At 44.1% G+C, this 27,091-nt stretch overlaps 1 protein-coding gene across 4 annotated transcripts in view; it reads right to left on the bottom strand.

Annotated features, from left to right (window-relative positions):
- Window positions 1-26,821, bottom strand: part of zfhx4 (zinc finger homeobox 4) — an 84,224-nt gene extending 57,403 nt beyond the window's left edge. Inside the window, exons 1-2 of one of the 4 annotated variants that reach the window (XM_004546515.6) lie at window positions 26,661-26,821; window positions 185-2,720 (exon numbers count right to left, since the gene is read on the bottom strand). In XM_004546515.6, coding sequence (XP_004546572.3) covers window positions 185-2,674 — 2,490 coding nt within the window. In that variant the 5' untranslated portion in view covers window positions 2,675-2,720; window positions 26,661-26,821. Of the gene's footprint in view, window positions 1-184; window positions 2,721-22,728; window positions 23,125-26,567; window positions 26,626-26,660 lie in introns of those variants that run through there. The other 3 variants (XM_004546516.4, XM_076888091.1, XM_004546514.4) reach the window with 3 other exon arrangements.
- Window positions 26,822-27,091: the final 270 nt, after the last annotated feature.

Genomic DNA, 27,091 nt, shown 5'->3' with positions numbered 1-27,091 from the left:
CTTTTTAATTCCAAACTTTTTGGAATTTTGGGTAAATCAAAAATAAAATATAATATTATATTATAATCCACGCAAAAAACAAAAACAAACCATAAGCGAAACGCTCCTTATTTGACAATTTCACAAAATTAAAAAAAAAGAGGGAAATGGAACTCCACAGACATGAAACATAAGATGGACAGACCTCACAACGGAAAGGCTTGTATCCACAGGTATAGCTTTCTCCTCTGGCTAAACGAGGGTGAGCCTGTCCTGTGCGGCAGTACACACACGATCCACCTGACTCTGGATGTTTCTCCTTCATGTGAGCGTCCAGTGTCTGCTGGTACTTGTAGTGCCAGTTACACTTGGGACACTTCAGCGTCTTGCAGGAGTTCCTTGAATGCATCATTGTCATATGCCCTCCCAGAGATCGTGAGGATCCCAAGACCGTGTCACACTTGGGGCACTCTACTCCGCTACCTGGTGACCCTTCACCAGGGCCTGGGGTTCCAGGAGTCCCTGGAGTTCCAGGTGTACTTGGGTTTCCTGTGTGTTGATGCAGAGGTCCAGGACTCTCATCATCTCTGCGCAACGTCATCATGTCAAGGGGGTTTGAGGATGGTGATAAGCCATCCCGTCCTGCCAGGCCTTCATTGGTTGAGTCACTGCTGCTCTCCCGCTCTCTGGCAGCTGCCAGGGCAGTGGACAAACGGCTCTTCTCCATCTCCAGCTTCTCACTAACAGGTAAGGAGGAAAGGGAAGTGGATGCAGGGCCTTTACTGTCATTATTCAACTTTAGCACACTGTTGGAAAGGGGGGAAATACTTTGGTTTAAGAGAGGGAAATCTTTGCTACTGGTGCTGTCGGCCCGCTGGCCTGTCATCGTCATGACCTGTTCCTCCTCCTCTTCTGCCTCCATATCCGCTCCACCACCACTGGAATAAGCATCCTCATCCTGCTCTGGACTTTCTCCTCCCACCGTACCGGGCTCCCGCTTAATGGGCGGGTACTGGCTCAGATCTGGCCCATTGGGTTGCAAAGTGCAAGTGTCCCTAATGTGGCCTTTGCGGTCACGATCAGAGTTCCGCCCTTCCAGGCTGCCACCAGTGGTAGCAGCAGCAGAACTCCCGCTGGGGGTTCTGTGGGCACCAGCCCCTCCCCCGAGGTTTGGGTTGGTCTCAGCCTTTGGCATGCTTTGGGATCTGGGGGTTTGGTCAGTAGAGGAGCTGCTGGCACTGCCCTTTAGGAAGGCAAAACCTGCCTGAAGGGAATCTGCATTCTCCCCACTACTGTGGAAAGCATTCCACAAGCCGCGGAGCCCCGTGTCTGGCCCTAGGAAGTTGGCAGGTGAGGGAAAGTGGGGTAGCACAGAGTTTGGGGTTTTTTTTGGTTCCAGAAAGCTTATAAGAGGTTCTTTGTCCTTGCCGATGCCCTGAATGATGGCAGAGATGTGCTTGTTGCTCAGCAGCTTCTGCTCCTGCTCATTCAGGGTCATGCGGTGGTCATGGACAGCATGTGTCACGAAGGAACGGCTGTAGCCAAAAGACAACTTGCACAGGAAACACATCAGTACAGGCTTCCGCCGCCCATCCGCCACACAGCCCTCAAACTTGGACAAGTCCACATTGTTGGGGACATCTTTGGACACACAGGAGTTTTTGGCTGCACCATCCGCCTTTAGATAGTCTTTGTCGGTCTTATGGCGGAGGTCATACACACGGAAACTGTGCAACACAGGACCAGCGCCTGCCAGCCCTCCAGCTGAGGTATTTGGGAAGGAGGGGTGGTCAGCCGCTAGGGATTTACTCCCAAAGGGTGAGGCAATGTGGAAGGTGTTTATGATCTGGGGGTAGAAGGACATGGGTGCAGCGGGCTGCTCCAACCGTTCCCCCCCTGGGCTCAGGCCACTTTGACCACTGCTGACCTGGGTATTCGGGAAGGTCTGGGGGGACAGCAGGCCCCTGAATTGGAGAGCCCCAGAGAGCTCCCCCTGGTTGCCACGCTGCTCTTTGGAGTCCTCCAGGATGAAGGCAGAGCCATCGGGCTGGTAGATGATCTCGCCGCACAGGTTCTCCACATCACTATCCTCTTCCATCTCCATCTCGCTGTTCATTTCCCCCACTTCTGCAGCACCCACCTCACGGTCTCCTTCATCCTCGCTCTCGTCCCCTATCATCCCTTCAACCTCCTCACCCTCCTCGTGACCTCCAGTGGTAGGCAGGCGGGCATTGGGGCAGTGGTGCTCCATGTATTTTTGTAAACTGGAGAAGGAATTAGAACATTCGTTGCAGGGGATCTCCTTTGCCGGTGCCACGGGGGATGTGGCAGGGGCAGAACAGTCCGAACCCAAAGCTGCTCCTCCTCCTCCTCCTGGTAAAGTTCCGGTAACACTCCCTTTGTTACCGGTAGTAAAGCTTTCTCTTCGACTCTGCTCAGTTACAGGGTCGGTGGTTGCACTGACAGTGGTGGGGGTAGTAGTGGACCTCAGCGGACTCACAACGGATTCTCCAAGGCCATTCTCTGGCTCTCCAATGGCAGCAGGTGACGATTGGTTGTTGTTGGCATTGGTGCTGTTGGCGACACTGGTCTCCATGGCGATGACGGAGTTGTCCTCAGCAGCCGCATCCAGCCTCTGGCCACCATGTTCCTGCTGCCGTGATGACACCATAGGGGGAGAGTCACAAGTTGCCATGACGACCACTACATAGGGATCTCATCTCATCCAGCCCAACAGGGACCTGAGTTGGAGAACGACAGAAATCAAGAAAGAACATCAGAGATTTACCAAATACTATTCAACAGTAGACTTAATAGGCAATTTCCAAATCACTGGTAACTCCTTTAAAAGTCAATTTAAGACATGACTTAAACCAAGTGCTAAATATGTGATGGATTTCTCTAAAGGTTTTTAAATTAACCCATTTTAACAAAATTCAGAGCTTTTGAGTTTTCTACAACAAAATAACCAAGAACAACTTTAAGTCCCACTGATGAAAACACCTCCTATATGGCAGTCTAGTACAAACCATATATACTATACTGTTCAAATGGCACTCCAAAAATCCAATATTAAGTGGATTTATGAACAAAGCAGCTGCACAGCAGTTGGCAGCTGGAAAGTTTAAAGAAATAACCTGATCATCTGATTAGTGGACTCTTCTGTGTTTAAAGATTATTTCTTCATATGGCCATGAACTGGCCTTGGATTCGTTCTTTCTCTTTTACTTTCTTAAAACCACATATGTGAGCACAACAACTAACAAACAGAGGTAATGACCCATCAAGTTAGCGTGTTGCATTATGAGAAATAATGTGAATTATAGAGGTTCTTAGTCATTGGAAAATAAGTCTTGGCATACTCTTACAAATCCGGAGTTTCTAATTGGGCAGCAACTATTAAGCTAGTAATGCCCTGAAATTATGTGGTAGGCTTTGTTTGGACAGTAGAACCAAGAGTGTGTCTGTGCCATGAGGAATGGTGGAGCACTGTATAGCACTGTAAGAAAAATCAAGAATTTAAAAAATATAATCTTCACTTGTCATTTAATGCAACACGGAGAAAAAAACAGCGATAGTAAGAGAAAAAAAAGCAGAACAAGCTTCCAAGAGGAATGGTGTTTAGAATTCCAGTGAGATGTTATCAATCCTGGGTGGCTGCCCATCTCTCAACCCCTCACTACCTAAAACCTTTGGTGTTTCACAACAAGGCACAAATTCGAGGGCTCCAACAAACCCCCACACAATGCCGAGAAAGCCTCTTAATCCCACAAACACCCATAACATGCCACAGTCGCTTCATTTTGTAATCACAGGCATAATTTGTTATCACCTGAGGAGAAATAGAAGAACAAACTGAGAGAAAAAACATAAAGGGGAGAAAAGGAAAACCACTGCAGCTTAAAGGAACCTACTTTGTTGCTCAGCTAAATGCAACAAATGGGAACTAGTTGTGGATGCCAGTGTCTTTTCACTTGATACAGTACCAGGTCTTTTCAGATGCTTGCGTGTAAATGAGCTAGCATTAAAAGAAAGCTTTGAAGAGCCATGTTAACCTTTAACCCAATCCACCTGCTGTTTAATTCTCCCTCTATTTTCCTACACTGCCTCTCCCTAACAATAAAGCTACAAAGCAATTAGAGGATTAATCCGCAACAATCCAGGGCTAAACAAAGCCAGTGGGAGGGACAGTAAAAGCGTGAGGAATGAAATCAAACATGTGTGTGAGTGCGGTTGTGGTTGCATGTGTGTGCACGCGCTATAATCAGGTCTAATCTGACATATCCCAGAGATGATTCCATGGGGACTAGTGATAGATTAAAAGAGAGAAATGATGTTTTCTCTCTCTGCCTCTCACTTTGTATCTCTCTATTTGTGAGATTAAAGAAGAAAAAAAATTCACAAGGAGCAGAAAATGAATTTTCAGTGCTTATCAGTTCAGCGTGAATGTGGCAAGAGGATGGAGGTAGATGTGTGGCATGTGCATGACAAAATCATCTCCCAGCACAAGAGTTTGCACTAAAAGTTTCAGAGCAAACTTAAAAATATATATATTTTCAAGGTTTCTTGCAAGATGCTAACAATTTATCTCTCTTGAAAAACCTACATGAGATACTTATGAATGTTTAATTACAAAAACCCTGCAAAAAACATAATGTGTGTTTTTTGTTTGGGATGTTTCGCTGAAGACACCAATCTTGGAGATGATCATCAGCTAAATTAGCTACAACCAAGCAAGGAGATAAAACTGACCAAATGTCTGTCATGCCACAAGAACTCAAGCTATTTACACTCACACTGAGTCATTTTCTCCCCCAACTTTTGTGTTAATTTTAGACATAGCCGAGCTACTTATGTGACGGAATAATAAAACAAAATTGAGCTGGCAGGACGGAAACAATTATATACAAATAATGGCTTTAATACATCCACTTAAATGACAGCTTATCCCGCTTTCTACCATCCATTATTATCACATATTGCCAAAACAGCACACTGTGCATGTTCCTGCAGTTAAACACATACACTCTTGTGTTAACCGTAATTGAGGGCAAAGCTGTTCAGAAGTAGCGGGTTTGAGAGTAAATGTGACACATACGGCAGGATTTACTACTTGTCAGTGGTGTCATTTCGTTGGTGACTTACCCCCTTTGAATTGTAGCTCGGACATAAAACACTGCAGTTTATGAATTATGCATCTCCTTAAGTATGGAATTATGTCTTATGGATAAGCACTTGGCACTGGCATAGGTGAAAAGGTTAGCAGCTGTTTACATGTGTACTGCCTGCCAACAATAACATAACTGTCCATTTTTTAATGGTAGTGATTCTAATTGATCCCATTAATTTTGCCACCTACAGAAAACTGACAAAGAAGACTGCTGCTTAATGCACTTAGAGCGAAATAAGCGCAAGTTGTTTGCTTGGCAGTAGTGTGGTGGGAAAGAAAGTGAACGTAGTGTTTGCGACTGCACTAACCCCTGAGTATTGGTGTCTCTCAATAATTTGGCCTCGTGTGGGGACTCAAAAGAGGAGCTGCTTTCAAAACAGTGGATGCCTGATCTTTAGTGAAATGCTAACGTCTTGGCTTTTAATTTATCCTGCAAGCGCTTGTGAAAAGGCAATATGATGCAAGACAGTCTGGTGTAAGCATTTGAAGTCTTCCTGATCCCTTCAGCATGTGTTAATTTAGCATAGCTGGACAGAGAAGTAATGAGATGTCTGGTCTAACTGTCAAGGGAATCCAATATTTTCCTCTTGTACCTCTCTAAGCTTAAAGTAACATTTTGAATGCCAAAACCTTCACAGCCCGAGGATCTATATAATAACTCGTGATCACTCTCTGTCCTCGCTCCTTTTTTGTTTTGCTCCACTCCCAAGGTTTCACACCTTTCACGGCAGCAGTGCCCGCTTCTGCTTTTTCATTCTTTCTTTCTTTTTCTTTTTTTAAAGGCATATCATATTACTACTAGCTAAGAAACATTCCTCTTTCTGTCCCCCACTGGCTTCCTCTGCACTGCTAACCAACCAGACTACTTTCATTTGTGCATCTGTGACAGAGCGATACGCAGATACACGGGAAAGAGAGAAAACAGTGTTAAAGCCCAGGTTTTTCCAGAGTGCAGAAACAGTTCCCTTCTTTTAACGGAAGAACAAAAGAGATGGCCTGAGCTGCTCCTTCCTCTGTTTTTTTAATTAAGCATGTCCCCTTGCTTTCACACGTATGCACACGGACACAGACGCACACCCACACACAAATACACCCACGTACGCTAAGGTAATTAAAGTGGCAGATCAGATCCAGTGAGAGGCAAATAATAGCCCAGGAATGCCTGCTTTGGACACCGCTAGGTCTGATGGGTGAAAGGGGCTAAGAGACTCCTCGGCCTATTGTTTTTCTCCCCCTCCCCTTGGCTCTCTCTCCCCTACCCCTTCCAGCTGCTTTCAGTAGCTCCCTGAGAGGCAGAGAGGCACTATGAACCAAAGGACTTCTGGAAAAACAAACAATTTCTATCACACTTGAGTGATAATAAACTCAAGTTTAGTGCTTCTAGTTAAAGAAGTTTCAATGGGGACATTATGAGTATCAATGTAGTGTACATATACGAAAAGTTGCAATAAATCAGCTGATATTAGTAGAAGTGTTACAACATGTCCACAGTTCAGACCGGAGGCCCTCGGGTGCTGGTGATGTCACAGTCTCCTCCTGTTTTTGTCCTCCTGTCAGAGTATCAGGCATTAACCGGAGCTGCTGCCTGTTCAATGACAAACCTGTAATTGTAATGTCGCCACACTGCCGTCTTTGTTTACACAGGGATCTGCTAGGTTCAAATTCTTCATCACTAAGTGTCTGACATTTTAATGCAGTGGCAGACAGTGCTGTTAATACTGTGGTGGCTATTTACAGCATTTGTAAACACTGAAATTAGACAGACCTGTGCTTTGTGATGTGGCCATCCAAGTTCTAAAATGGAGCTTTTTCTCTCTTTTTGTCAGGCTGTTTGGGGGCACATCTGAGCGGGGCCTGATGACTGTCGAATTGAAATTCACGCTTATTCTTTAAGACAATCCCACCGACAAAGTCAGGAGACAGCATGAGACTATTGCTAGGTATCCATTCCTTGAGGTCTTCTAGAAGGTCGTCGCTCTCCCCCGGCATGTGGCCCCTCGGTCCAACACCAAATCTTCAATCAAATGTCACCAAGCGTTAGCCAAAGACAAAGGGGAAAGACGCTGTGAAAGCCCCTGCATCCATCTCCCACTGTCAGTGCCATGAATAGGCCTACTCTGGTCTAATTAGACCTGTTTATTTGTTGCCATGCAGAAACGGAGGGATGGAAAACGAAGTGGATGAAGGAGGAGGGGAATTATCTCCTTCCTCACAATAGAAGAGTGGCCTCGGCAGCCATCAAAGAGCACTGATGCACGTATGCACAAACACACTACGCACATATGCACACAATCACAGAATAGGGACTAATGCTCTCTGTTTAAAGTCTTAAAGGACACAGTGAGAAAATTGTAAAGGGATAAGCAGGCGATGGCTTCTTTTTTTTTTGGTCTCCTTTACTTCTTAACCTCACAAAGGGTTTTCATGCAGCCACTGTTTGTTGCCTGGGGGTGTAATATTAGACACTGGATGCAGTAGATCTCCCTGATGATGCCCCCCCCCCCCCCCCCCCCCCCCTCCACTCCTCCACACCCATTCCTGTCTGCTTGTCCTCTTGCCTGTGTCTCCCTCGTGAGCAAAGGCCTTCATTACCAAAAGACACCTTATCATTATTGCAAGGCAAGGCCCAGACACCTAAAGCGCCACTCCATTTAGCACAGGAATCTTGTTCGACAAATTACCTAGTCTGCAAAAAAATGCCTTTTGGCAAATCAGAATCAAAATTACGTCTCACATGATCAATGATCTTGGATTTGTAGGTGGAGGGAAAAAGAACAGACAAGAAGGTTTAGAGGAGGGGAAAGAAGGAGTATAACAAGGTGAAACGTAGAGGACAGAAGTGGTCTTTTTTTTTGTTCTTTCGTTCTTTTTGCAGAGCAGGTATGCAGGATCTATCCCTCAGGTTGATGACAAGTAAATTGGTCTCATTGGTTGCTCAGGTAACAATACACCCAACTCCCCCTCAGGCCCTTACCTGAAATTTCATTGTTAGAGAAAACATATCTGGCTAACGCTGTGAAAAAAAAAAAAGAAAAAAGAAAAACTCAAAATGAGAATTTAACAGGAAGCAAACAGCATACAGAGTGCTATGCAAAAACAAAATGTTGACCAGGTGGGAAAAATAGCAAACCCAGGGGCCGTGTTTGTCTTTTTCCTCTCTTCCAGCAAGTCACGGATGGCTTCTAAAATCTGATTTAGGGTCAGATTACACCAGCCTCTATTCTAACGTCTGTTCCTCTAGTCGCTGCTTAGAGGCAACCTCCAAAGACTTGGATTTCTCATTGATTTTCGAGCACAGTTAAATACATTTCACTTTAGAAGTTTGTGCTGCATGTGCATCCTGGGTCAGCGTGTTTATCTGCAGCCTGTTGGAGACAAGGTTTAACGGGTATAAGACAACTTTGACAGGATTTTGCATTCTTACAAACAGACTTTGGGCTTACACGGTCCAGTCTAAATATATGCACAAGTCTAACACCTTTGAAGAGGCAATATTTCAAACTTAACTCAAACTGAAACATGAAAATAAACAGTCAGACACTGCTGGGTCGCAGTCACCACTTACTGCCCTTGCTAAAGATTTTTTTCCAGCATCAAAGGCGAGGCAATCTACATAGCTAATGCCTCCACTTCTTCTTTTTTCTCTCCCTTTTTGCTCAAACTCCAAACAGCAAAGACCGAGGGGAGTGAAAAAAAAGTGGGGATTTTTCTTTTTCTGGCAATCTGGAAACACTCTCTAGTTAATTAGGGTTGATTGGAAATGAACCGCACAAACAAAGGGCAGCCTATGTCCTGACTATTATCACCGTGTACACATGCGTGCACGTGCACACTGAGGTACTAAAATCACTTCAGAAGTGCACACGCTGGTAGAAGCTTCATTCTCAGGACTTCCTCTGATTTTTTTTCTGTCTGACCCCCCCCACCCCACACACACACACACACACACACACACACACACACACACACACACACACACACTCCAAACTATATACACCACCCCAAAAAATCCCCCCCCCCCACCCCTTCACTTGCCAGATTAAGGGAATGCACTGACGAAGAATGTGTGACGACCTCCACTGCCAAGGAGCAAAACTTCCAGCCCCTGACGCCACAAAAGGCAAGAAGGTAATTAAGTTTGAAAGAATAGAAGCACTGCCGCAAACAATGCGCTAGTGTCCATGGGGAGGGATATATGTGTGTGCGTATGGGAGGAGGCGAGGGGGGGGCATGAAAGCCATTAACATTCAGAGGCTGGGTGAGAGAGAGGAAGGAGGGCAAAGGGGAACTGAGGATGGCATTCTCCTTCTCTGTGTGCTTCACCCGGTCTTTCTCTATCACAGCACGACTTGTCTGTTCATTCTTTTTATTTATCTCTCTTTTTTTATGTTCTCTCAATCACCCTCACATCTGGTTTGGACCCCCCACCCCTTCCACACCACTCCACCCCCACACCCCCACCCTACCAAACCCCACTGCAGCAGCTCTCCAATGCTCTTTTTTGGCCCCTTCGCTGTTACTTGTTGTTGCTCCTTATGTTAGGGGTGCCCCCTACAGATAACACGCACACACAAACATATACACACACACAGACAGACAGACAGTGTTTTTCCTTTTGCTTTCTTAAAGTCCAGCTCCTGCTCTTGATTAGCTGTTTTGTGGGGCTAACTTTTGCATATTTAGGCTTGAGGACAGAAGTAGCCAAACCTTGTGCAGTATCCCCATCGCTAAGCACCTAAGAGCCCTCAGAACAAACTAGTTAACTTTCCAACACACTCGCACCGGCACGCAAGCAGATTTGTAGCATGGAAGCACATAAAATACACAGGGAGCTTTCATCTTTTTGCCACATCTCCAGAAAAGCAGTTTAACTCAATTAGCAAAGAATGTAATTTTATTTACAGACTTCCAAGTAATTTGTAACACGCACGCACGCACGCACGCGCGAGCACGCACACACTTGCACAGTTTACGCAAACTGTCACTGTCCCACGTGGTTGGAGCTAAGAAAGAAGTATTCATTGCTCATGCATGTGTGTCAGTCTGTGTGTATCTGAGAGCTGTGTGAGTGTGTGTGCATCTGTGTTCGGACAGTGGAAAGATCATGAGACACATTTACGTCAGATGAGTGAATCAGACAAACCACTGCTAATTTCAATCAGGGATTCTTTTGAAGAGAGAGGGAGGGTGAAAATGAGAAGTTAAAAGCCAGGAAGAGGCATACAACAATAGATTAAGAAACCAAGCGATGACGGAGCAAAACGCAACTTTTGTATGCGCGCACGCTTGCGTGTGTGCATTATTGCTTCTGCGCATGTTTGCAAATCTATTGTCAACTGCTTTTCCTACACAACCGAGGAAAGCAAGTCGCCAACTAATTGTTGTTTTGCGCCGTTATGAGTTTGGTAATCTGCCTCTCTTTGTCTCTGCATCTCACCAGAGACATGGATTAGAGCTAAAATGATGACTGCTTAATCCTTGATTTGCCTGTGCTAAATAAATATTAATCTAGCCTGCTCATCATGCTCTTGTAAGGTACAACATACACAATATGAAAGGGCTTAGCTGTTACATAAATCACAGCCTTATCTTTCAGATGAGGCAAAAGCATGAGACCATGCGCACACCTCTCTGCAGTGACACTGTAAAGTGAAAGGGGTGGCAGGGTGGGATTATTTGCCAAGTGAAATTAATAATCCCGCTAAATACAAATCCTGAAAAAAATCTCTTAAATGCATGTTTTCTCTCGGGGTGTGTGTGGACACACAATTATATACCAGTCCAGGGAAAAAAACAAATTGCAAATATCACTCATTTGTGTTGATTCAAACCCCTCTATCTCTCACTCTGCTTCTCAGCAGGTTTGTTTAGAAAAAATACTGCTGGGAACATGAAAAATGAAAGCTGCCATTGCTGGACTCCCTCTCACTCCCAGAAACACACACACACACACACACACACACACACACACACACACACACACACACACACACACACAAATACACTTAAATTGACAAGGCCGTGGCAGCGCAGCGCAGAAGAGGTTAAGCAAACACTGTCCACGTCAGTCAAGGATAGCACACACTCACAGACAGACACAGAGAGCAGTCTCTGACGCAGGCATTTCATATCCACCTGGCAAATATAAACAACTGGTTATACTGTATTAACTACCATGAGCCTCTGATTCTCTGCTCATTTTATGCTATGATAAGTGCAAAACACATTTAACGACTTGTATGCGTAATATTTTTACGTCTCAAAATAACATAACTTTACGACTTGTTATTTAAATTATGTGAATCTTTGGCACAGCAGTTTAAAATGAGGGGGAAAAGGCACTTTTCTTACACTGAATTCTGTCGTGAAACGCACTAGATCCTGCTGAAAGCTATTATTAAACTTTACAAGCTAATGCACCAACTCTGGCTACTTGTTGCCAAAAATGTATTCCTTGTTAGGAGAGCAAAAATGTCACAAATGTGGCCCTATTTGGTAAAAGATGTCTATCAGGATCAAGTGACCAAAAGCATGCAGGCAGCACAGTTAGTTACAGGATAGTACATAAATATATGTTAGCTGCTGTCTTTAGTTATCACTCTATTACGACACAACAGGTAGGGGCAGCTTGTTTCTCCAGTGTGTCAAAGTCAGCTGATTTATGTTTGCTCGTCCTGTGGTTATCTGTCCAATTACAAGAGAAGAGAAGAGAAGAGAAGAGAAGAGAAGAGAAGAGAAGAGAAGAGAAGAGAAGAGAAGAGAAGAGAAGAGAAGAGAAGAGATCTGTTTTTGCTGTTAAGAGTAAAGACACCTTCTGAACTGTACGGAGGTTTCCCAGGCGCGGAGACCACATCTTCTCCTGTTCTTTTTCCAGGGGTAACAGTAAAGTTTAAAGTTCAACCCCCTACTGTTTTCTAAAGACAGTACTCGGCGGGACCCTAGCCCTGTTATTATCTTCATAAACATAATCATAGGGCAGGTATCCCGACTGACGCCACAAGCTATGTGCCCCTCACTTAAACATCTCTTGAGCACTTCTCTGACACGCCACAAAAAGCCCATTAATGTGTTGAGTGTTCCAACAGGAGAAATGCTTTGCATTCGGAAAAGCCCAAATGAACGCACATTTAGGCACGCTCGTGTACAGATACGGGAGCAGGCAGAGGGGATTTGGAGGGGGGCAACAAAACATAAAAACACAATACACACATACCTTTTGGCTTTCCAAGAACTTGAATGCTCATGACAGGTCTAATTTCTGGACCCAGTGAATTACTAATTAACTTAAGCGTTCGGCTCTCTATTTAATTAGAGAGGTCTTCAAATGAACTTTAGACCAAAGCCATTTGCTTTTTAAACAAACCCCCTTTTTCTGACAGCTGTTGTGAGTTTGCCCTCTTCTCACAAAAACCACAAGGAAAGCACAGTTGTTATTTATGCCATCATAGGCTCTTTTTTCTGGTTACTGTAGGAGGGAAGAAAGAGAATGGGGGAGGAGAGGAAGAAAAAAAATGAGCAATGGAGTTGAAAAGTGTACATTTTAATTGGATTTTACTACAAACAAACAACTGTCAGATGTAATTAGCATGGTTTTAGATTAACGCAGCAATATTCCTTTATCAAATAAACACCATGTCACACAAATCTAGGGCCAGCCCGCTGAGAGGGAACCGAGATAAAATGGACCCATTACCTTACTGTTCGCTCTAGGAAATAACTGCTGTTAGATATAACTTACACAAAATCCTATTTAAGCCTCACATGTGATAGCATGTGTCTATTCATGCTTATATATGTGTGTGTATCTGTGTGTGTGTGCTTGTAAATCGCCCTTTATGTCACAACCGGGGAGACCATGGAGTGACAAGACAGCTGAAGACCACAGTCAGCATCCTCTCCTTTTTCAGTCTCTTAAACACACAGAGATTGTGCTTACTGCGGAGCAAAACCACATCTAAACACATGTAACTTTTTTTAAAAATCATTTGTAACACATCCTACTAAGTGCAAAAAAATCACCCGGAACTAAAGCCTTCAAGAACATTTCTGCCCTTCAATTCACAAAAAAAAAGAGGAAAAAAAAAAGGGGCGAGCGTCTCCAAGAACCTCAACAGACCGCCGAACCATCCATCACCACATCATGACGCATGTTTAGGTATTGTGTTAAGGAAGAGGTCCATTCTTCAGCATACTTTGCTTTTTTAAGGGTTCCTCCAAAAGCCTAGCTATATCTGCTCATCTAAGCTGGGATGAAACGAGGCAAAGCTCCCCCCTCTATTTAGTCTAGGTGCAGGGAGCTGATACATCAGTGAAACCGCTGACAAAACTAGCCCTGTTACCTACAATTTCATATACAAGAACATTCCAGTGCCTGCTCTGCTCTTCTTCTTTTCTGTCACAGGAAAGGGGGGGTTTACCTTTTTTTTTCTTTCTAAAAGCAAATAATTAAGGATTATTCCACAGCTGGTGCCAGGCCAGAAAAAAGGGTAGAAGAAGAAGAAGAAGGAGCAGCAAGGTTTGAGAGGGATAGTGTTGGCTGAAGTCTCATCAGGGAGTTACAGACACACGCTTGCTTGCTTGTATTAGATCAGACTGAGACCTACACTAGAAAAAGGAAAGATCTCCATTCTGATTCTTTAAAGCGACTTTTAATATAATCCTGCAGATAACCAGACACAGCTATTCATATTTAATGCAGGTGCATTAAATATTTCAGCACAGAGAGAAGAAAAAAATATTATTTATATTTCTCTTGATTTGATAAAACACCACTGGTTTACGAGTAAATTATGTTTTTTACTTCTATGCGGTCACACTAACTTTTAACTGCATTTTAGTGCGTTTTTAAAGTTGTGCGCACAAGATTTTAATAGTAATAGTTACCGTCTCTGTGCAATTCGAGTCAAACTCTTTTGGTGAAGTCGTTTTAATCTCTTATTACACTGTTTGTTTAAGAGCACAAGTCATGCATAATTAATCAGCCACTTATTCCCCGACGAGCCTTGCCAATGCCCTTGATATCCGCATCATGTTGCCTTCAGGAACACCAAACGACACACCTGCGATGCACATGAATCCACAGGCACAGGCGGCTGTTGACACACATACCAGCTGTGTATGTAATGCTGTGAAGAAAGTAAAGGTGTTGCAATGCATTTATATTTATATATATATATATTTACTCATGTAAGTGTATTTGAGCATTTCACTGAATACAGTACGTGTGTGTGTTCTTATTTATCTATCTCTCCGTAAGCTCTATTAATGTGCACATATCTTGTGACTGCGCTGCCTGCCTTTTCAATCCTTGCCTTTGTCTTTTGCCGACAAGGAAGAGAATGTATCATTTGTCATGAGACGTCTCGTGCTATTGTGGTGTGTCTTTTCTCAAACCTGGAGAAACTTAGTCATTCGTCAACTTTTTCCCCCCCTCTTAACCCGGAGCTTCTTATTTTACTTCTATTTGGAAGCAGTATTTGCGGTTTCTTTTTTAAATTTTTTCTTTTATCTTGCCAGCTTTTAAAGCTCTGAAAATACTTTTGAGAGCAATCGATAAAATGTGGCATATAACCTTTTGTGCTCTACATTATTTTCTTTTGCAGAGTGGAAGAGGGACAGACCTTTCTAAAATAAAAGGCTGCTGAATGCTCCGTTGAATATGTAAGATGAGGACTGTAAGGTACTCACGTGGACCTGAAGGGCTGAGCAAGTGTCCTTCACAGTGACTGCATCAAGGAGTGCAGAGGACAAACAATGTCACAGCCCTGAAAGGTAACTGCAGCTTCAAATCTCCACCAATGTGCAGAAATAACGTAAGTACTATCAGAGATGTGCCGCAATAAGCAACAGGACGTCAAGAGGTGCGAATGACAGATGAGACGGAAAACAACTGGAAACGTGAGGCCGAGATGCCAACGGAGATACACAGAGAAAGCAATCGGCGAGATACAATATAGGACACAGGAGGAGCACAAGAGAAGCCTTGTCTTTTTCATCAGTGCATTTCATTTGACCGAGACCTGAGAATCTCAGCCACCCCCAGGGCCCGCAGGACCTCAGATCAAACACAGAGAGTTCTTAAACATATGGCCCCGATTGTTCTTTCCACACCCTACGAGCTCTCCCTGCTTCCACTTTGAAATGAAAAGAGTAAACATATTATTCTAAATGAAATACCCAGACCCATGTTTTTCCATGGTTAATATCCTGTATGAGATGGCTGATGCAAAATAGGCAGGAGAGCCTGAGAACGGGACGGAGCACAGAGGGAAGAGAAAAATCCCCCTCTTTCTATTTTCCCTTAAGAGACTGATGAAGGCTTGGCGAGATGAGAGGGGGGAGAGACAGACATAGGGACGTGAGAGGGAGAGAGGGAGAGAGAGAGTGAGAGAGAGGGTAACGCAATCCTCACTGGCGCTGGACCAACAGCAACAAAAACATTTAGATAACCGCGCTCAATAATGAACGATTTCAATGAGGACAAAAATTACATTTCCTACAGATAACATGCCCCCTTCCCATAACAGAGCCAAAGGAGCCTTGAAACCACGTCATGCTCAACAGTGGTGCAGTGGAGTATTATGTTAGGGGAGGGTTGTAGTAACTATATTAGTATCCTTTTACCCCGCCAGAGACAGCACTTTTACTGGTTGTTAGACGATAAAGTCGGCAGAGCTGAGAAAGAAAGGTAGAAATACAGACACCGTGATAACTCGGCTAGCTACACTAGAAACACAACAAATCACTCTTCGCCTGACTCGGCCTGTGCTGTGACACTACACCAGCGGTGTGGCTCAAACGATTACAGATCCGCAAGACAGATTACAAGGACCACTCAAAAATAAAACTCCACACACACATAACCAAGGATCACTGCAGCACACTTGATCCTCACAGGTGGCGCGGGTCACAGCGAGAATGCCATCCCCACCTTTCTCAACCACTATCCACTCACTTCCTTTCATGCCAAAGTCTGTCAAGTTGCTTGAGAGGGGAAGAGGCAAGAAAAGAGGAGATATAGCGTGGAAAGGAGGCAGAGAAAAAGAGAGGGAGTCTTTGTCCTCCTCCACTCAGCTCCGGCAACGTTTCCTCCTTGGGTCTGGCCAGAATTACCATATGAAAGGCGAGGGAAGGCGTGCAAAAGGTCAAAGAAAGAGGATCCTGTCCAATGAGAGACAACAAAAACAGGCCACACCGGCTTTTGTGCCGTTCATGTTTTCCACCACCCAACCTCAAGCCCCTCCCTCAGCTCCTGGATCATTTCCATACGCCAGATGCAATAGCAATGATGACGGTTGATCATAAATGACTTTTAAAGAAGTTGAATTTGCTCATACGGGGGCCACTGTGGCACTTTTGAGCCGCGTCCCCACCCTTACGCTCCTTCCTACCACCAGAACTCCCACAGACAGGAGTTCACATGAAACACACCTGCCTCGAGATTTCACAGTTTCCTCTGCCCAGATGATATCCGATCAAATCCTTAGCAAACATCTCAATAAAGGAAAATGTAAGAGCGGTGTAGTTTCATTTGATCCACAAAAGCCGCTCCCTTCCGTCCATGTAAATGCTACCTGAGCCACATCCATCCACTACATAATTGTACACTCCAGTGCTTTAGGGATGCAGTTTAGTATATACATGGAGGCTTTGGGAGTTTACCCGTCTCCACAGTTCCTCTGCTATCATACATATTGCTTCACATGACCACTTCCATCTGCTGGCATCTGAACAAACACCCTAAAACACTGGCCCTGGTGTTTCCGGGGGTCCTCTCCAGCAAACACAGTCCTCTACCGGTAGTGGCCTTAGACTGGGAGGGAGAGAGGGTAAGTGAGGGAGGGAGAGAGAGGGATAGAGCATTTCATCTCTCTTTCATCTCTGTCATCCAGTCAAGCGTTCAATGCCCCATTCAGCGCCTGCCCAGCATTATGCAAAATAATGCTAATCCCCTTTCCCGTGCTTTCACACTTGTATAAACCGCCGTTCCTGCCTCTGAAAAGCAATTATATCAGTTTACGTTCCTGTCAAAAAACAGGATTAGCATGCAAGTACTAGTAGCACCAACTAGGCCCAATCGCTATCCACCTTTGGCTATCGGGAAGTACAGAGCATTAAATGCTTGTCCATCCTACTCCCCTAAAATAAAATAAAGTCCCGCTGCCTTGGTGGGGTGGGTGTGTGTGTGTGTGTATGTGGGAGGGGGGGTGGGGGGTCTATACAAGTGTTGTAATTAGATATTTGGAAGAAATGAAAAGAAGGGTCGAAAGTTTGAGAGACACAACTCCTCACTCAGGATATTTTGGCTCAAGCTTTTCTTTTCCCGAATCTCAGTCATGTATAATAATCAAAAACAAATTTGGCTATGTTGCTACACAGGGCCATACGAGGCCCACTTCACAGTGCGTGTGTGTGTTAAAACATGTGACACACAGAATGACACACAAATGAACTGTTGTTGTTCCCCCTGACACATTGCTTCCACATGTGCGCAACCTTGCCATGCAAACACGCACACTGAGCAGACAAGGAAAGATGGCAGAGTATTTTTTTTGAATATGCAAATGCTCGCAGAAGCGGAACGTGTGTAAATAGGAGTCATTGTATGCTGCCTTAATCTGGAAAGTCGGACCTCTCGCTTTCTCGCTGTCTTTCTCTTTTCTAACCCCTCTCGTGTTTTTCGGGGGGGTTTTTGTGTGGGGGTGCGGGTCGAGGGAGGTGGAGAAGGATCCACAACCATCCCAACTGAAGACAGGTCAGGGACAAGTGACATTAGTCAGCACAATTAGCAAGGTCGTCATGGCGACTAATGAAATTTGGCAAAGCGGCCAGCCGGAGACCTAAATGAGCTAGCTGGTTACGTGGTAGCACGGGGGGCTGGCCCGCTCCTGGCTGCTGGCTGGTTGCCTTACACACACCCATTATTCTCTCTCTTTTTTTTCCTTTTGCCGTGGTGGTACAATAGACTCACTTGTATCTCAGCCGATACCCACCGGCAGTACAAGCTCTCCGCCTGACAATTTGCATATGTTAATATAATTAAGTGCTAATTACACTAAAACTCGCATATTCACAAGCACCCTCCCCGGGAGCTACGGAGAGGCTTGATCTCGTTCCAAGTCTTTAACCCTCCTCTGCGTCGCGCGCAGTGTGTGTGATAGAGAGAAATTGTGTGTTAGTGGTGGTGCCCCAGGGCTGACACAGGAAGCCCCGGTCTTTGAGACATAATGCTGAGCTGCAGTGAACTTCTTAGCTTCTTGCCCCCCCTCACCATCACCACCCCTTATACAGGCCTCCCTGGGCCAGGAGACCTTGGCTACTACTTGCAGACCATCATCCCTCACACACACATATGTGCAATTGGTAAATAGCCCTTTGCATCAAACACGGCAGGCTTTTAAACTGTTGCATAACAGAAGTTGCATAAAAGACAATCTATGAAAAATCAAAGGGAGTGCAGTGAAGAGGGTCTAAAAAGAGACAACTTGGTCCACGAGAGTCAAATTTAAGCATGGGATCCTAAATATTTACCTTAAATAAATGCAGAGAGCATTTCTGTTACTTTGGCGAATCAACCATTTACCCTTCATGTGAAGAAAATGCTGGCCATGTTAAGCACCGAATCCACCGAAAGCAGGTAACTGGAATGACACCGTTATTTGAGTCATAGATGAGAGACAACAAAATCTGCACGATTCCCTCCAGTGAGTATGCGTGCATGGATGTGAGTGTGTGTGTGTGTAGGCCTGCCGTTTTGATAATGGAGGACAGGCGGTTGTGCTTTTCACATCATAATGGCCGTGAATCAGGGAGGAAGCCAAGCGATCGTGCTACAATTAGAGTTCTTTTGTGCCTCTTCCTCTGTGTCTTTCTCCCTTTCTTTTCTTGTTTTCAATTGCTGACACTCTACCTATCAAGGGTATGTTAAAACAGTCTACTATGCTGTTGCAAAAGCTGAATGGGTGGGTTTGGGGGGGCTGTTTAGGGGCCCAGGGTGGACGGAGTGGAGGGAAATTCATACTGTGCTGCTGCTGCCGGACACACACACACGCATGCACACGTGCACCAGATGGTACAGGAAGGAGGATTAAATAAACACCCATGCACAGACACACACCTATTGGCAGACGGACGCCTCTGTGTGCACTGTCCCTTAATGAATGTCTATTGGGAGTCAGAGGGTCCAAGCTCATTTAGTTGACTCTCAATGAGATGCAGCATTATGGCTATGGTAATACGCTCCTCCCTTCCCCAATAATCATACGCAGGTCATTGTGTCAGAGTGATTCATTTCTATCGCACACATACGCCAGATGTTATTACACAGGAGAGTAAATCTCCCCCAGTGGATGTCAATGGCCTTCTATGCAAAAAAAAAAGAAAAAGAAAGAAAAAGGTGAAAAATGGAGGAGAAAAAGAAGAAAAATATATTGTTAAAGCAGTCCGGAGTGCAGTAAGCTATACTGCTCGCTCAACCATGACGGCTGGTAATGCAGGTTTGGATGTAGCTCTGTGTGTGTCTCTTTTGAGGAGGTGGGGTGGGGGGGTTGGAAGCTCCCCTTCACTAATACCTGCTACTCGGATTACCACAGCGTCTTAAGTATTCAACCGGACCCATATTTTCCCTTTCTGCCTTTTTAGCCAAATTGGCTGTCTTTACACTGTAAAGCAGCGATATAGCCCTCCTTACTAAGGGCCTATGGGGGATCCACGAAGAAGAACATTAAAATGCAGCGATAGCCTTGTTGCAAAGCTCCTCTTTATTTCTTTCTCTCTTTCTGCAGCAAAGGCTTCTAAATCATCCAGCCTCCTCTATTAGACGGGAGACTTATTGAGGTAGAAACCATAAAAAATGAAGAAGGGAAATTTAATCCTTGAAATATTGATTTGCACATTAATATCAGATAGGCAGAGGGCAATCTAGCCGGGTGGAAATGACACATTGTCGACCCCTAGGAGAGGCCCGAGCCAATCTTCTAGCTGCATGTGTCTTAGACCCAGGAGTTATAGGACAGACTCAGCCCCTGTCTCCCTCTCTCTTTCTGTCTCCCATCCTCTCCTCCTCCCAGTAGCCTCTCACCCATCCGCCCCACCACCACCCCATACCCCCACCCATCCATCCTCACTCTTAATGAACGCTGCAATACTAAAAATGCATTAGCTTTTAATAATCAAGCTGCATTTTCAAGCCAACAGCTATTGTCCTCCCAGGGCTGTCTGCCCATCTTTCACACTTTATATGTGTGTGTGTTTTTTTCTTTTATCCGTCCTTTTTCCTGCTAAGGGTAAAATGAACGTTGCAAGCAGCTTAACTAACACGAAGCGTTATACACAGCCAGTCTTTGATAGTGCTAAGACACCAGGCTCAGAAAAACAAAAAAACAAGGAGGCCTGGGTTTCTGAAAACACACGCCTAAAAAAAGAAGAAGAAGAAAAAATCCCTCATTTGCAAGGCTGGAAAAATAACAGTGAGATTTTGTTATTTTAGAGTGAGACAATACCGTCATTAACTGACGAAATTCACTGCAATTAGACAGGATCATCATGTCTCATAATTTCACTTTTTAATGATTTTTGTTTTTTGTTTTTTATTACTGGTCCGAGGCTGAATGTTTTTGTTTTAAAATATATGATTTTATGCAGATGCAATTAAATTGTCTGACAAGACAGGAGATATTCCCTTTCTAAAAAAAGAAGAAGAAGAAGAAGAAGAAAAAACCCCCATAAGTGTTCATAGTTGAACCGGAAAAAACGATCTTAGATCTATTCTTGAAAATTGTATTTTACATAATAATAATAACAACAATAATAACAATAATATTATTAATAATAGAAGGATATTATTAAAGCAGCAAAGGCGGTTATATTTTTTCCTCTCTGAGATTCTACAGAAAATCTAATGGGCCTATTTGGATTAAAACGTAGGCGTACGTTCTTCAAACATGTACCCATTTATTAATCCAAACAAATATTAAAGTATAGTGGGTTTATAAAGAGTGAATTAAAAGCCTCTATTTGCGGAAGAAATACGCACTGACTTCTAAACATCGATCCCCTCCAAAAAAGCAATGAAAGCCGTGTATGAATAGAGACAATCGCATAAAACGGTCGCCTATCCTATATCGGCGCATCGTTCTCTTAGAGCATATACAATCTTCACACACACACACACAACACACACTCACTACACCGTTACGTACCCGGGCTGGAGAAAGAGTGGCCCCTTAGCCTTATGTTTTTTTTTCCCTCCCGTGCGATCGATGCCCCCCCCCCCCCTTCTGCCCCCACCCCCATCCCTTCACCCCCAGCATTTCGTCCCAAACCCAGCCAAGTCTACCTACCGACTTAAAAAGCACCAAAAAAAGACGTAAAAACACACCTAATAATCCCCACTTTTGTAATCTAGTTCATCTAAACTAACACAAATATACGACTTAAAGACAATCTTGCAGCCAGCATCTCTTGGAAATAACATGACAATTTATGTGAGGAAATTAATGCCTAAGCCCACTGACGCGTATAGGAGACCGACAGTAGAAATGGAATTTACAGACTTTAAAGGGCGGAATTTAAATAAAATTAAATAAAACAAATGTTAATATCAATAAATGTAAAATAGAGTGGTAATTTTGCTGATGCTTAACATGCCGATGCTGAGGAAAATCAGGGGATCCCGGAGTTGGCTGGCTCTAAAAGGGGCTCTCTGTGCTATCGGTAGCCCAGCGATCGGTCGCTCTCTTGGGCGACGCAGCTGTGCACGCCTCGGTGAAGTGAGACTACTTTTTTAAGCGCAGCAGGTAAAGGTGTATGGACTATCGGCAGCAAATTCGCGTTACTTCTGTACCGATCATCTCGTTTTTTTAAAAGAAGCCTTACTTCGGAAATTTGAAAGATATGCACTTATTCCGGCGAGAGGGGATCGTGTCGAGAGACTGATCGTGTCACTTCGGCCGAGAATGCCTGGAAGGTGCATGATTCCCGACGTGTACGGAAAAACTGGCTTAAACGCTGCAGTGCACCCAAAATATGACTTCAGATGAAATATCTTATCGTTGAAGCCTGAAATGAGGAGTCACTGAGTGGGGAGGGAAACAGCAAGCCGGACACCTCGACTAGACTCAAAGCGGACATGTCCGTGGGATCGGACTCCTGGAAAGGCAACACGATATCCGCACTGCAAAGCCACAAAAGCAGAGGAGGCGCTCGTCCCGTCCCGTTGTATCAAAGGTGGAACAACCATCGCATGTGTCCGCCACACAATCTGCACATTAGTATAAACTTTGCAAAAGGCAGGTCCGGACGTGGTATCGTACTGTACTGCCACGGACACATGCGTAAGAACGCCTCCAAGCCTGTCAGTCGCTTGTTTTATAGTAGCCAAAGAAGCCGGAGTTGCACTAACATCACGATATCCGCCTTTATTCTGGACTAAAAAACACCCAGCACCTGTTATCCAAACGACCCCGATGTCCAGGATCCACCGGCGAGATAGATAATCGATACCCGACCACTAAATTTAACACACACACCCCAAACTACTCAATAAAAGTTAAAGGGAGAGGTGGAAATGAAAAACTTACTTTCTTCCCCCTCCAAAACCGTCACCTCCGCTTCTCTCTTTGCTCTTGGCTTTATAAAACAGTCACATCCAGCGTCTTGCGTAATTAGACAGTAAAAACATGGAAAAACGGGGAAAATTACAATAATCCTCCAACTTTATATTGGGAAAAGGGGGTAAAATCACAAATGTCAAGCATTTAGAGAGCTATCCCTTATTTTGGTTCCGGTGGCGGTGAAAAGACGTGTCGACGGGCTGCCTCGCAGTTTCTCTTGTGGACGGGGGTCGGGAAACGGAGGAAAGGAAATGAAAATCCGATATGTCTTTATTCTGCTAATTATTATCGTTTTAGCCCTGTTTAAAAAAATGGCTGATTAAGTTGAGTGCGCATGTCTTTGTGTGTCTATTTCCCGATATGCACTCTGGGAATGGGTAGAGAGACAGAGAGAGAGAGGACGAATGAGAGAGAGAGAGCGATAGGGAGGGAGGGAGCAAAGGAGAGACGGAGAGGGAGGGAGAGAGGAGAGAAGTGTAATTAGTGAGTTGATCAACAGTCTCCACATTGCAAATGACGCGCACACGGAGCCCTGGCGGCCGCAGAGGTCTATGCGCGCAGAGAATCCTTTTGTATGGTTTCTCTCCGAGGGCCAAATCACATGTAGAACAATGGACAACCGCTTCCTCCACAGCAAAATGAAAAAAAGGCTGGACTTCGAATTAGTTACAAGCACTTAGAAGTCATCTTTTCCCATAAAAAACATAAATAAAGCAAGTTGTGCAGATGAATATTTCTGAGGTGCAGCGCAAAATGCTCCAACAAGAATGTCTTTTAAGATGTGATTTAACAAAGATAGGATTCATATTTTTTGTGTGTACTTTACACCAGCTTGTTTTTTTTTTATTGATTATGATACTACAGGTAAATTATGATTTTTTTAATCGTGTAAAGCTCAGAATGTCTTTTTTTGATTCCGAGAAATTGTAGAATATAAAAAAAAATCTTTATGTGATTTTTAAAACGGTAACTGCGCTTTGCGAATAACACTTTTGATCAATAACGAACGTAAAAACATAAAGAGAGGGGAAAAATACCTGAAAGGAGATTCAAAACCACAGAACCGGCTTTTTGCTGCGCATCAAAATGGACCTGTGTGTCAGGCCTACCTTTATATGTAAAAACAAAACACACACACAACATAAATTACATGTGAGTGATTTATATTACGTAGTTATGTGTGTGTGTAAAAAATATTCTCGTTGTTTACTGAAAGTGATGACTGTGCATGCGATCTGTTGCATATAATGGTACACATCGAGCCACAAAGGATCACAGTAATCCACCACATGTTGGAAAGTCATCTCTGCCCTTTCTGGACTACTGAGGCCCCGTGTGGGTTCAGTAGAATCAAACTGCAAAATCCAATACAGGGTCACGCAAAAATCACCGTGTCTATTCAAAGCTCAATTCACTGCCTTTTACATTTAGTGTCCTTACAAAGTGCAGCGTTCTTTTTAGCCCTATATCATCTCAGTGCAAACAGTTTGCCGTGTTTCCCCCATCGGTTTCTTAATAGAGGCTTTTGGGCAAGAGGAAGACTTTACACAGTCTCAATCGGGGAGAAAATCAAGAGATCTTGTTCGCCTTCGTGGAAAAAAATCGAAGCTGGGGGTGAATTGAACTGCATGAGCCGGGACTTGGGATGTGATGATAAGGCTGCTGCTGGCAAGTGAAGTACTTGGTCTACTTTGCAGCCACATTGACTGGACTGCACCCATACCAACTGGATCCTTAAGAAGCCAAGAGATCCGAGCCCGACCCGACCCGAGGCTGTTTATTCTGGGTTTAGAGAGGTCTCCAACAAAGGGGGTGGGTGGGTCGAGGTGATGAACAGAGGCGTCACTTTTCACCCGGATCCAAGGCTCCTGCTGCTGCGCTACTGCTGTAGCTGCCTCCCTGTCCTACAGGGGGTTTTTTCTAGCCTGTCAGCCCTGGGAGGCGTCGCTCACAGACGGCTCGGAGAGTCGATTTTTACCCGCTTCAGCAGCGGACGCGTAAAAAAGTCCACCGGGGGCCGTGCGCTGATCTTTCAGAAGCAGTACGGAGTGGACCCTATATGCCATTTGTGACTTTATTCGCCAGAACGGAGGACTTTTGTAGATTATACAACCCTCATTTCTTTTATTTTTCTCTACGATCGTCTCCATTTCTGTGAAGGGATGTACTTATTTTACACGTGTGTGCTTAAATTTGCGCGCGCCGTTGGCATTTTCGGCGGAGTTGCGTTTGTTATTTCATCGCTTTTCGATGAGAAAACGAGAAATTACAAAGCGGATTTGGAGACCTGAAACAGGCTACCGCTTATCTTAACCTCCTGCGTTTTGTAAATCTCCCCCCACCCCCCTCCCGGTCTCCACCCTCCCTCTCTCCCAGCAGACGATGCTCTTTCTCGGGAGGACCGCTTGACAATAGACCGCGTTAACTAATATTTCTCCCTATTTTCACATCAGCAGCATCCTCAATTAATTGCAGATTTTTATCTGTAAACTCCGTTAGTGTCTCTCTGTTTTTGTGTGTGTGTCTCTCTCTCCGCGTATGTGTGTGCGTGCTTATGTTAGTCTCCGTGCGTGTGAGTGTGCACGAGCATGTGAGTATTTGTGTGTAAAGAAAATAAATTACAGGGAGATGTCTTGCTCGCATCACCAGAAGCTCACACCAGGTAGACTGAAATTAAACTGTGAGTTATAGAGTAATTATCGAACATTAAATGAATCGAGTTTGTTTTATTTTAAAGCCTCCATTGATATATATGAAAGGCGGCATTAAACACCCATAGTGGTCTTCTGTCACTTCAGTACATCAATAACTTTGAATGTCCGGAGAAATTGCCATATTGGCTAACCACACTGGGATATGCTAAGGGACTGTTGGTTCATCAATATTCCCTGAAGACAGACTGGAAACCTCTGTTGATGTTCAGCTTGATTTTTATGTTATTATTATTTTAAATATTTATTTAGTAATTTTTAAACCCGGTCTTTCATGTCTACTGCGGACACCTGATCGTAATTTTTTTTTCTGGATGTGCAATGAGACGTCCACCTTGTTTGTCCTATGCGTCGGCGCCCTCATGGGGTTGCAGGGTTGACCCCTCTGCCTCATCAGGACACACACAAAAAACACGCAAAAGCCCATAGCTCTGATCCGCAACCTGCCACACTGACCCACTGGCCAACTCTCGTCCAGCAAACACATACACAAACAAGCTTCATAAAGGGCCCATAAAACAGACAATAAGAAGTTAATTGTAACTCTTCCAACGCTTGGCACCTATGTGAGATTTCGCCACTGTCTCCAGAATAGTAAAGTGAACAAAAAAACAAATAAAAAAATGAAAATTGATCTTTCAAAAAAACTGCCAAGCCATTCAACATGCATTTGACCTCAAAAAATTAAAATATAAAAAATAAACGTGACACACAGAAATCCTCTAAAAGCAAAACCACTTGCAAAACCATCGCCTACATAAAATCCAAGGTGTGGAGTTGCAAAAATCAGTTAATCTGAAAATAAATAAAAAAAGACTGAATTATCTAATCGAAATTAATGTTTTTGAAAATCTTACTTCAGTTACTTGACTGACAGGACATCTCAAAGGAAAGTGGGCAGTTTTTTTTAAAATTTGGTGATAAAAGAGGAAAATGTGAGAAAACCACTAAAAACAAATGAAGTTTTTTTGTCCACAGATGCTCAACACAAACTCTCTCGACGTTTTCACACTCAACCCTAAAGCCACCCAGCAACGGTCCATAAATATGCAATCGGTATATACATATATAAAAAAAGAAAAACTTCAAATTTACCTCCTCTTACCTCTTCTTAAATTCCCACAAAAAGCACAAAGTAAAATAAGCCACTGAAAAAAGAAGATACATAAAAATGTAGACTCTTGGTACCTTTGGTATAAAGCATTCCGTTTTCCTTCTTTTCGTCGTTCTCTTGCTCAGTAGCGATCCGATAATAGCATATGGAAAGTGTTTTCAAAATGCCCAGATTTGGCACATTGTCATTGAAAAGAGAGGAGCGTAGTGATGCGGTGCTACAACAGGGGAAATGAGTTGCGGATTGGACGCAGCCCGCCTCGGTGCGGACTTATCCCACTTTAATTTAATATTCCGCAATCACACACACTAGTGATGGCATATAATTCAAGGAGAAATTCAGAGGGAAGGAAATGCTTTTGTGCGTGCACGCGCGCGTGTGTGTGTTGCGTTGTGTTTTTTTTTTTTACATCACTTTATTTGATTAAGGAGAGAGGCAGCACAATATTGTCTTTTTTCTCTCTGTCTCCCTTTCCCTTTTTATTTGCCCCCCTCACCCCCACCCC

The sequence above is a fragment of the Maylandia zebra genome, linkage group LG9, assembly GCF_041146795.1.
Source record: "Maylandia zebra isolate NMK-2024a linkage group LG9, Mzebra_GT3a, whole genome shotgun sequence".
NCBI lineage: Eukaryota > Metazoa > Chordata > Actinopteri > Cichliformes > Cichlidae > Maylandia > Maylandia zebra.
Note: the sequence above shows the minus strand (reverse complement) of the source record. Positions and strands in the feature narration are given on the sequence as shown.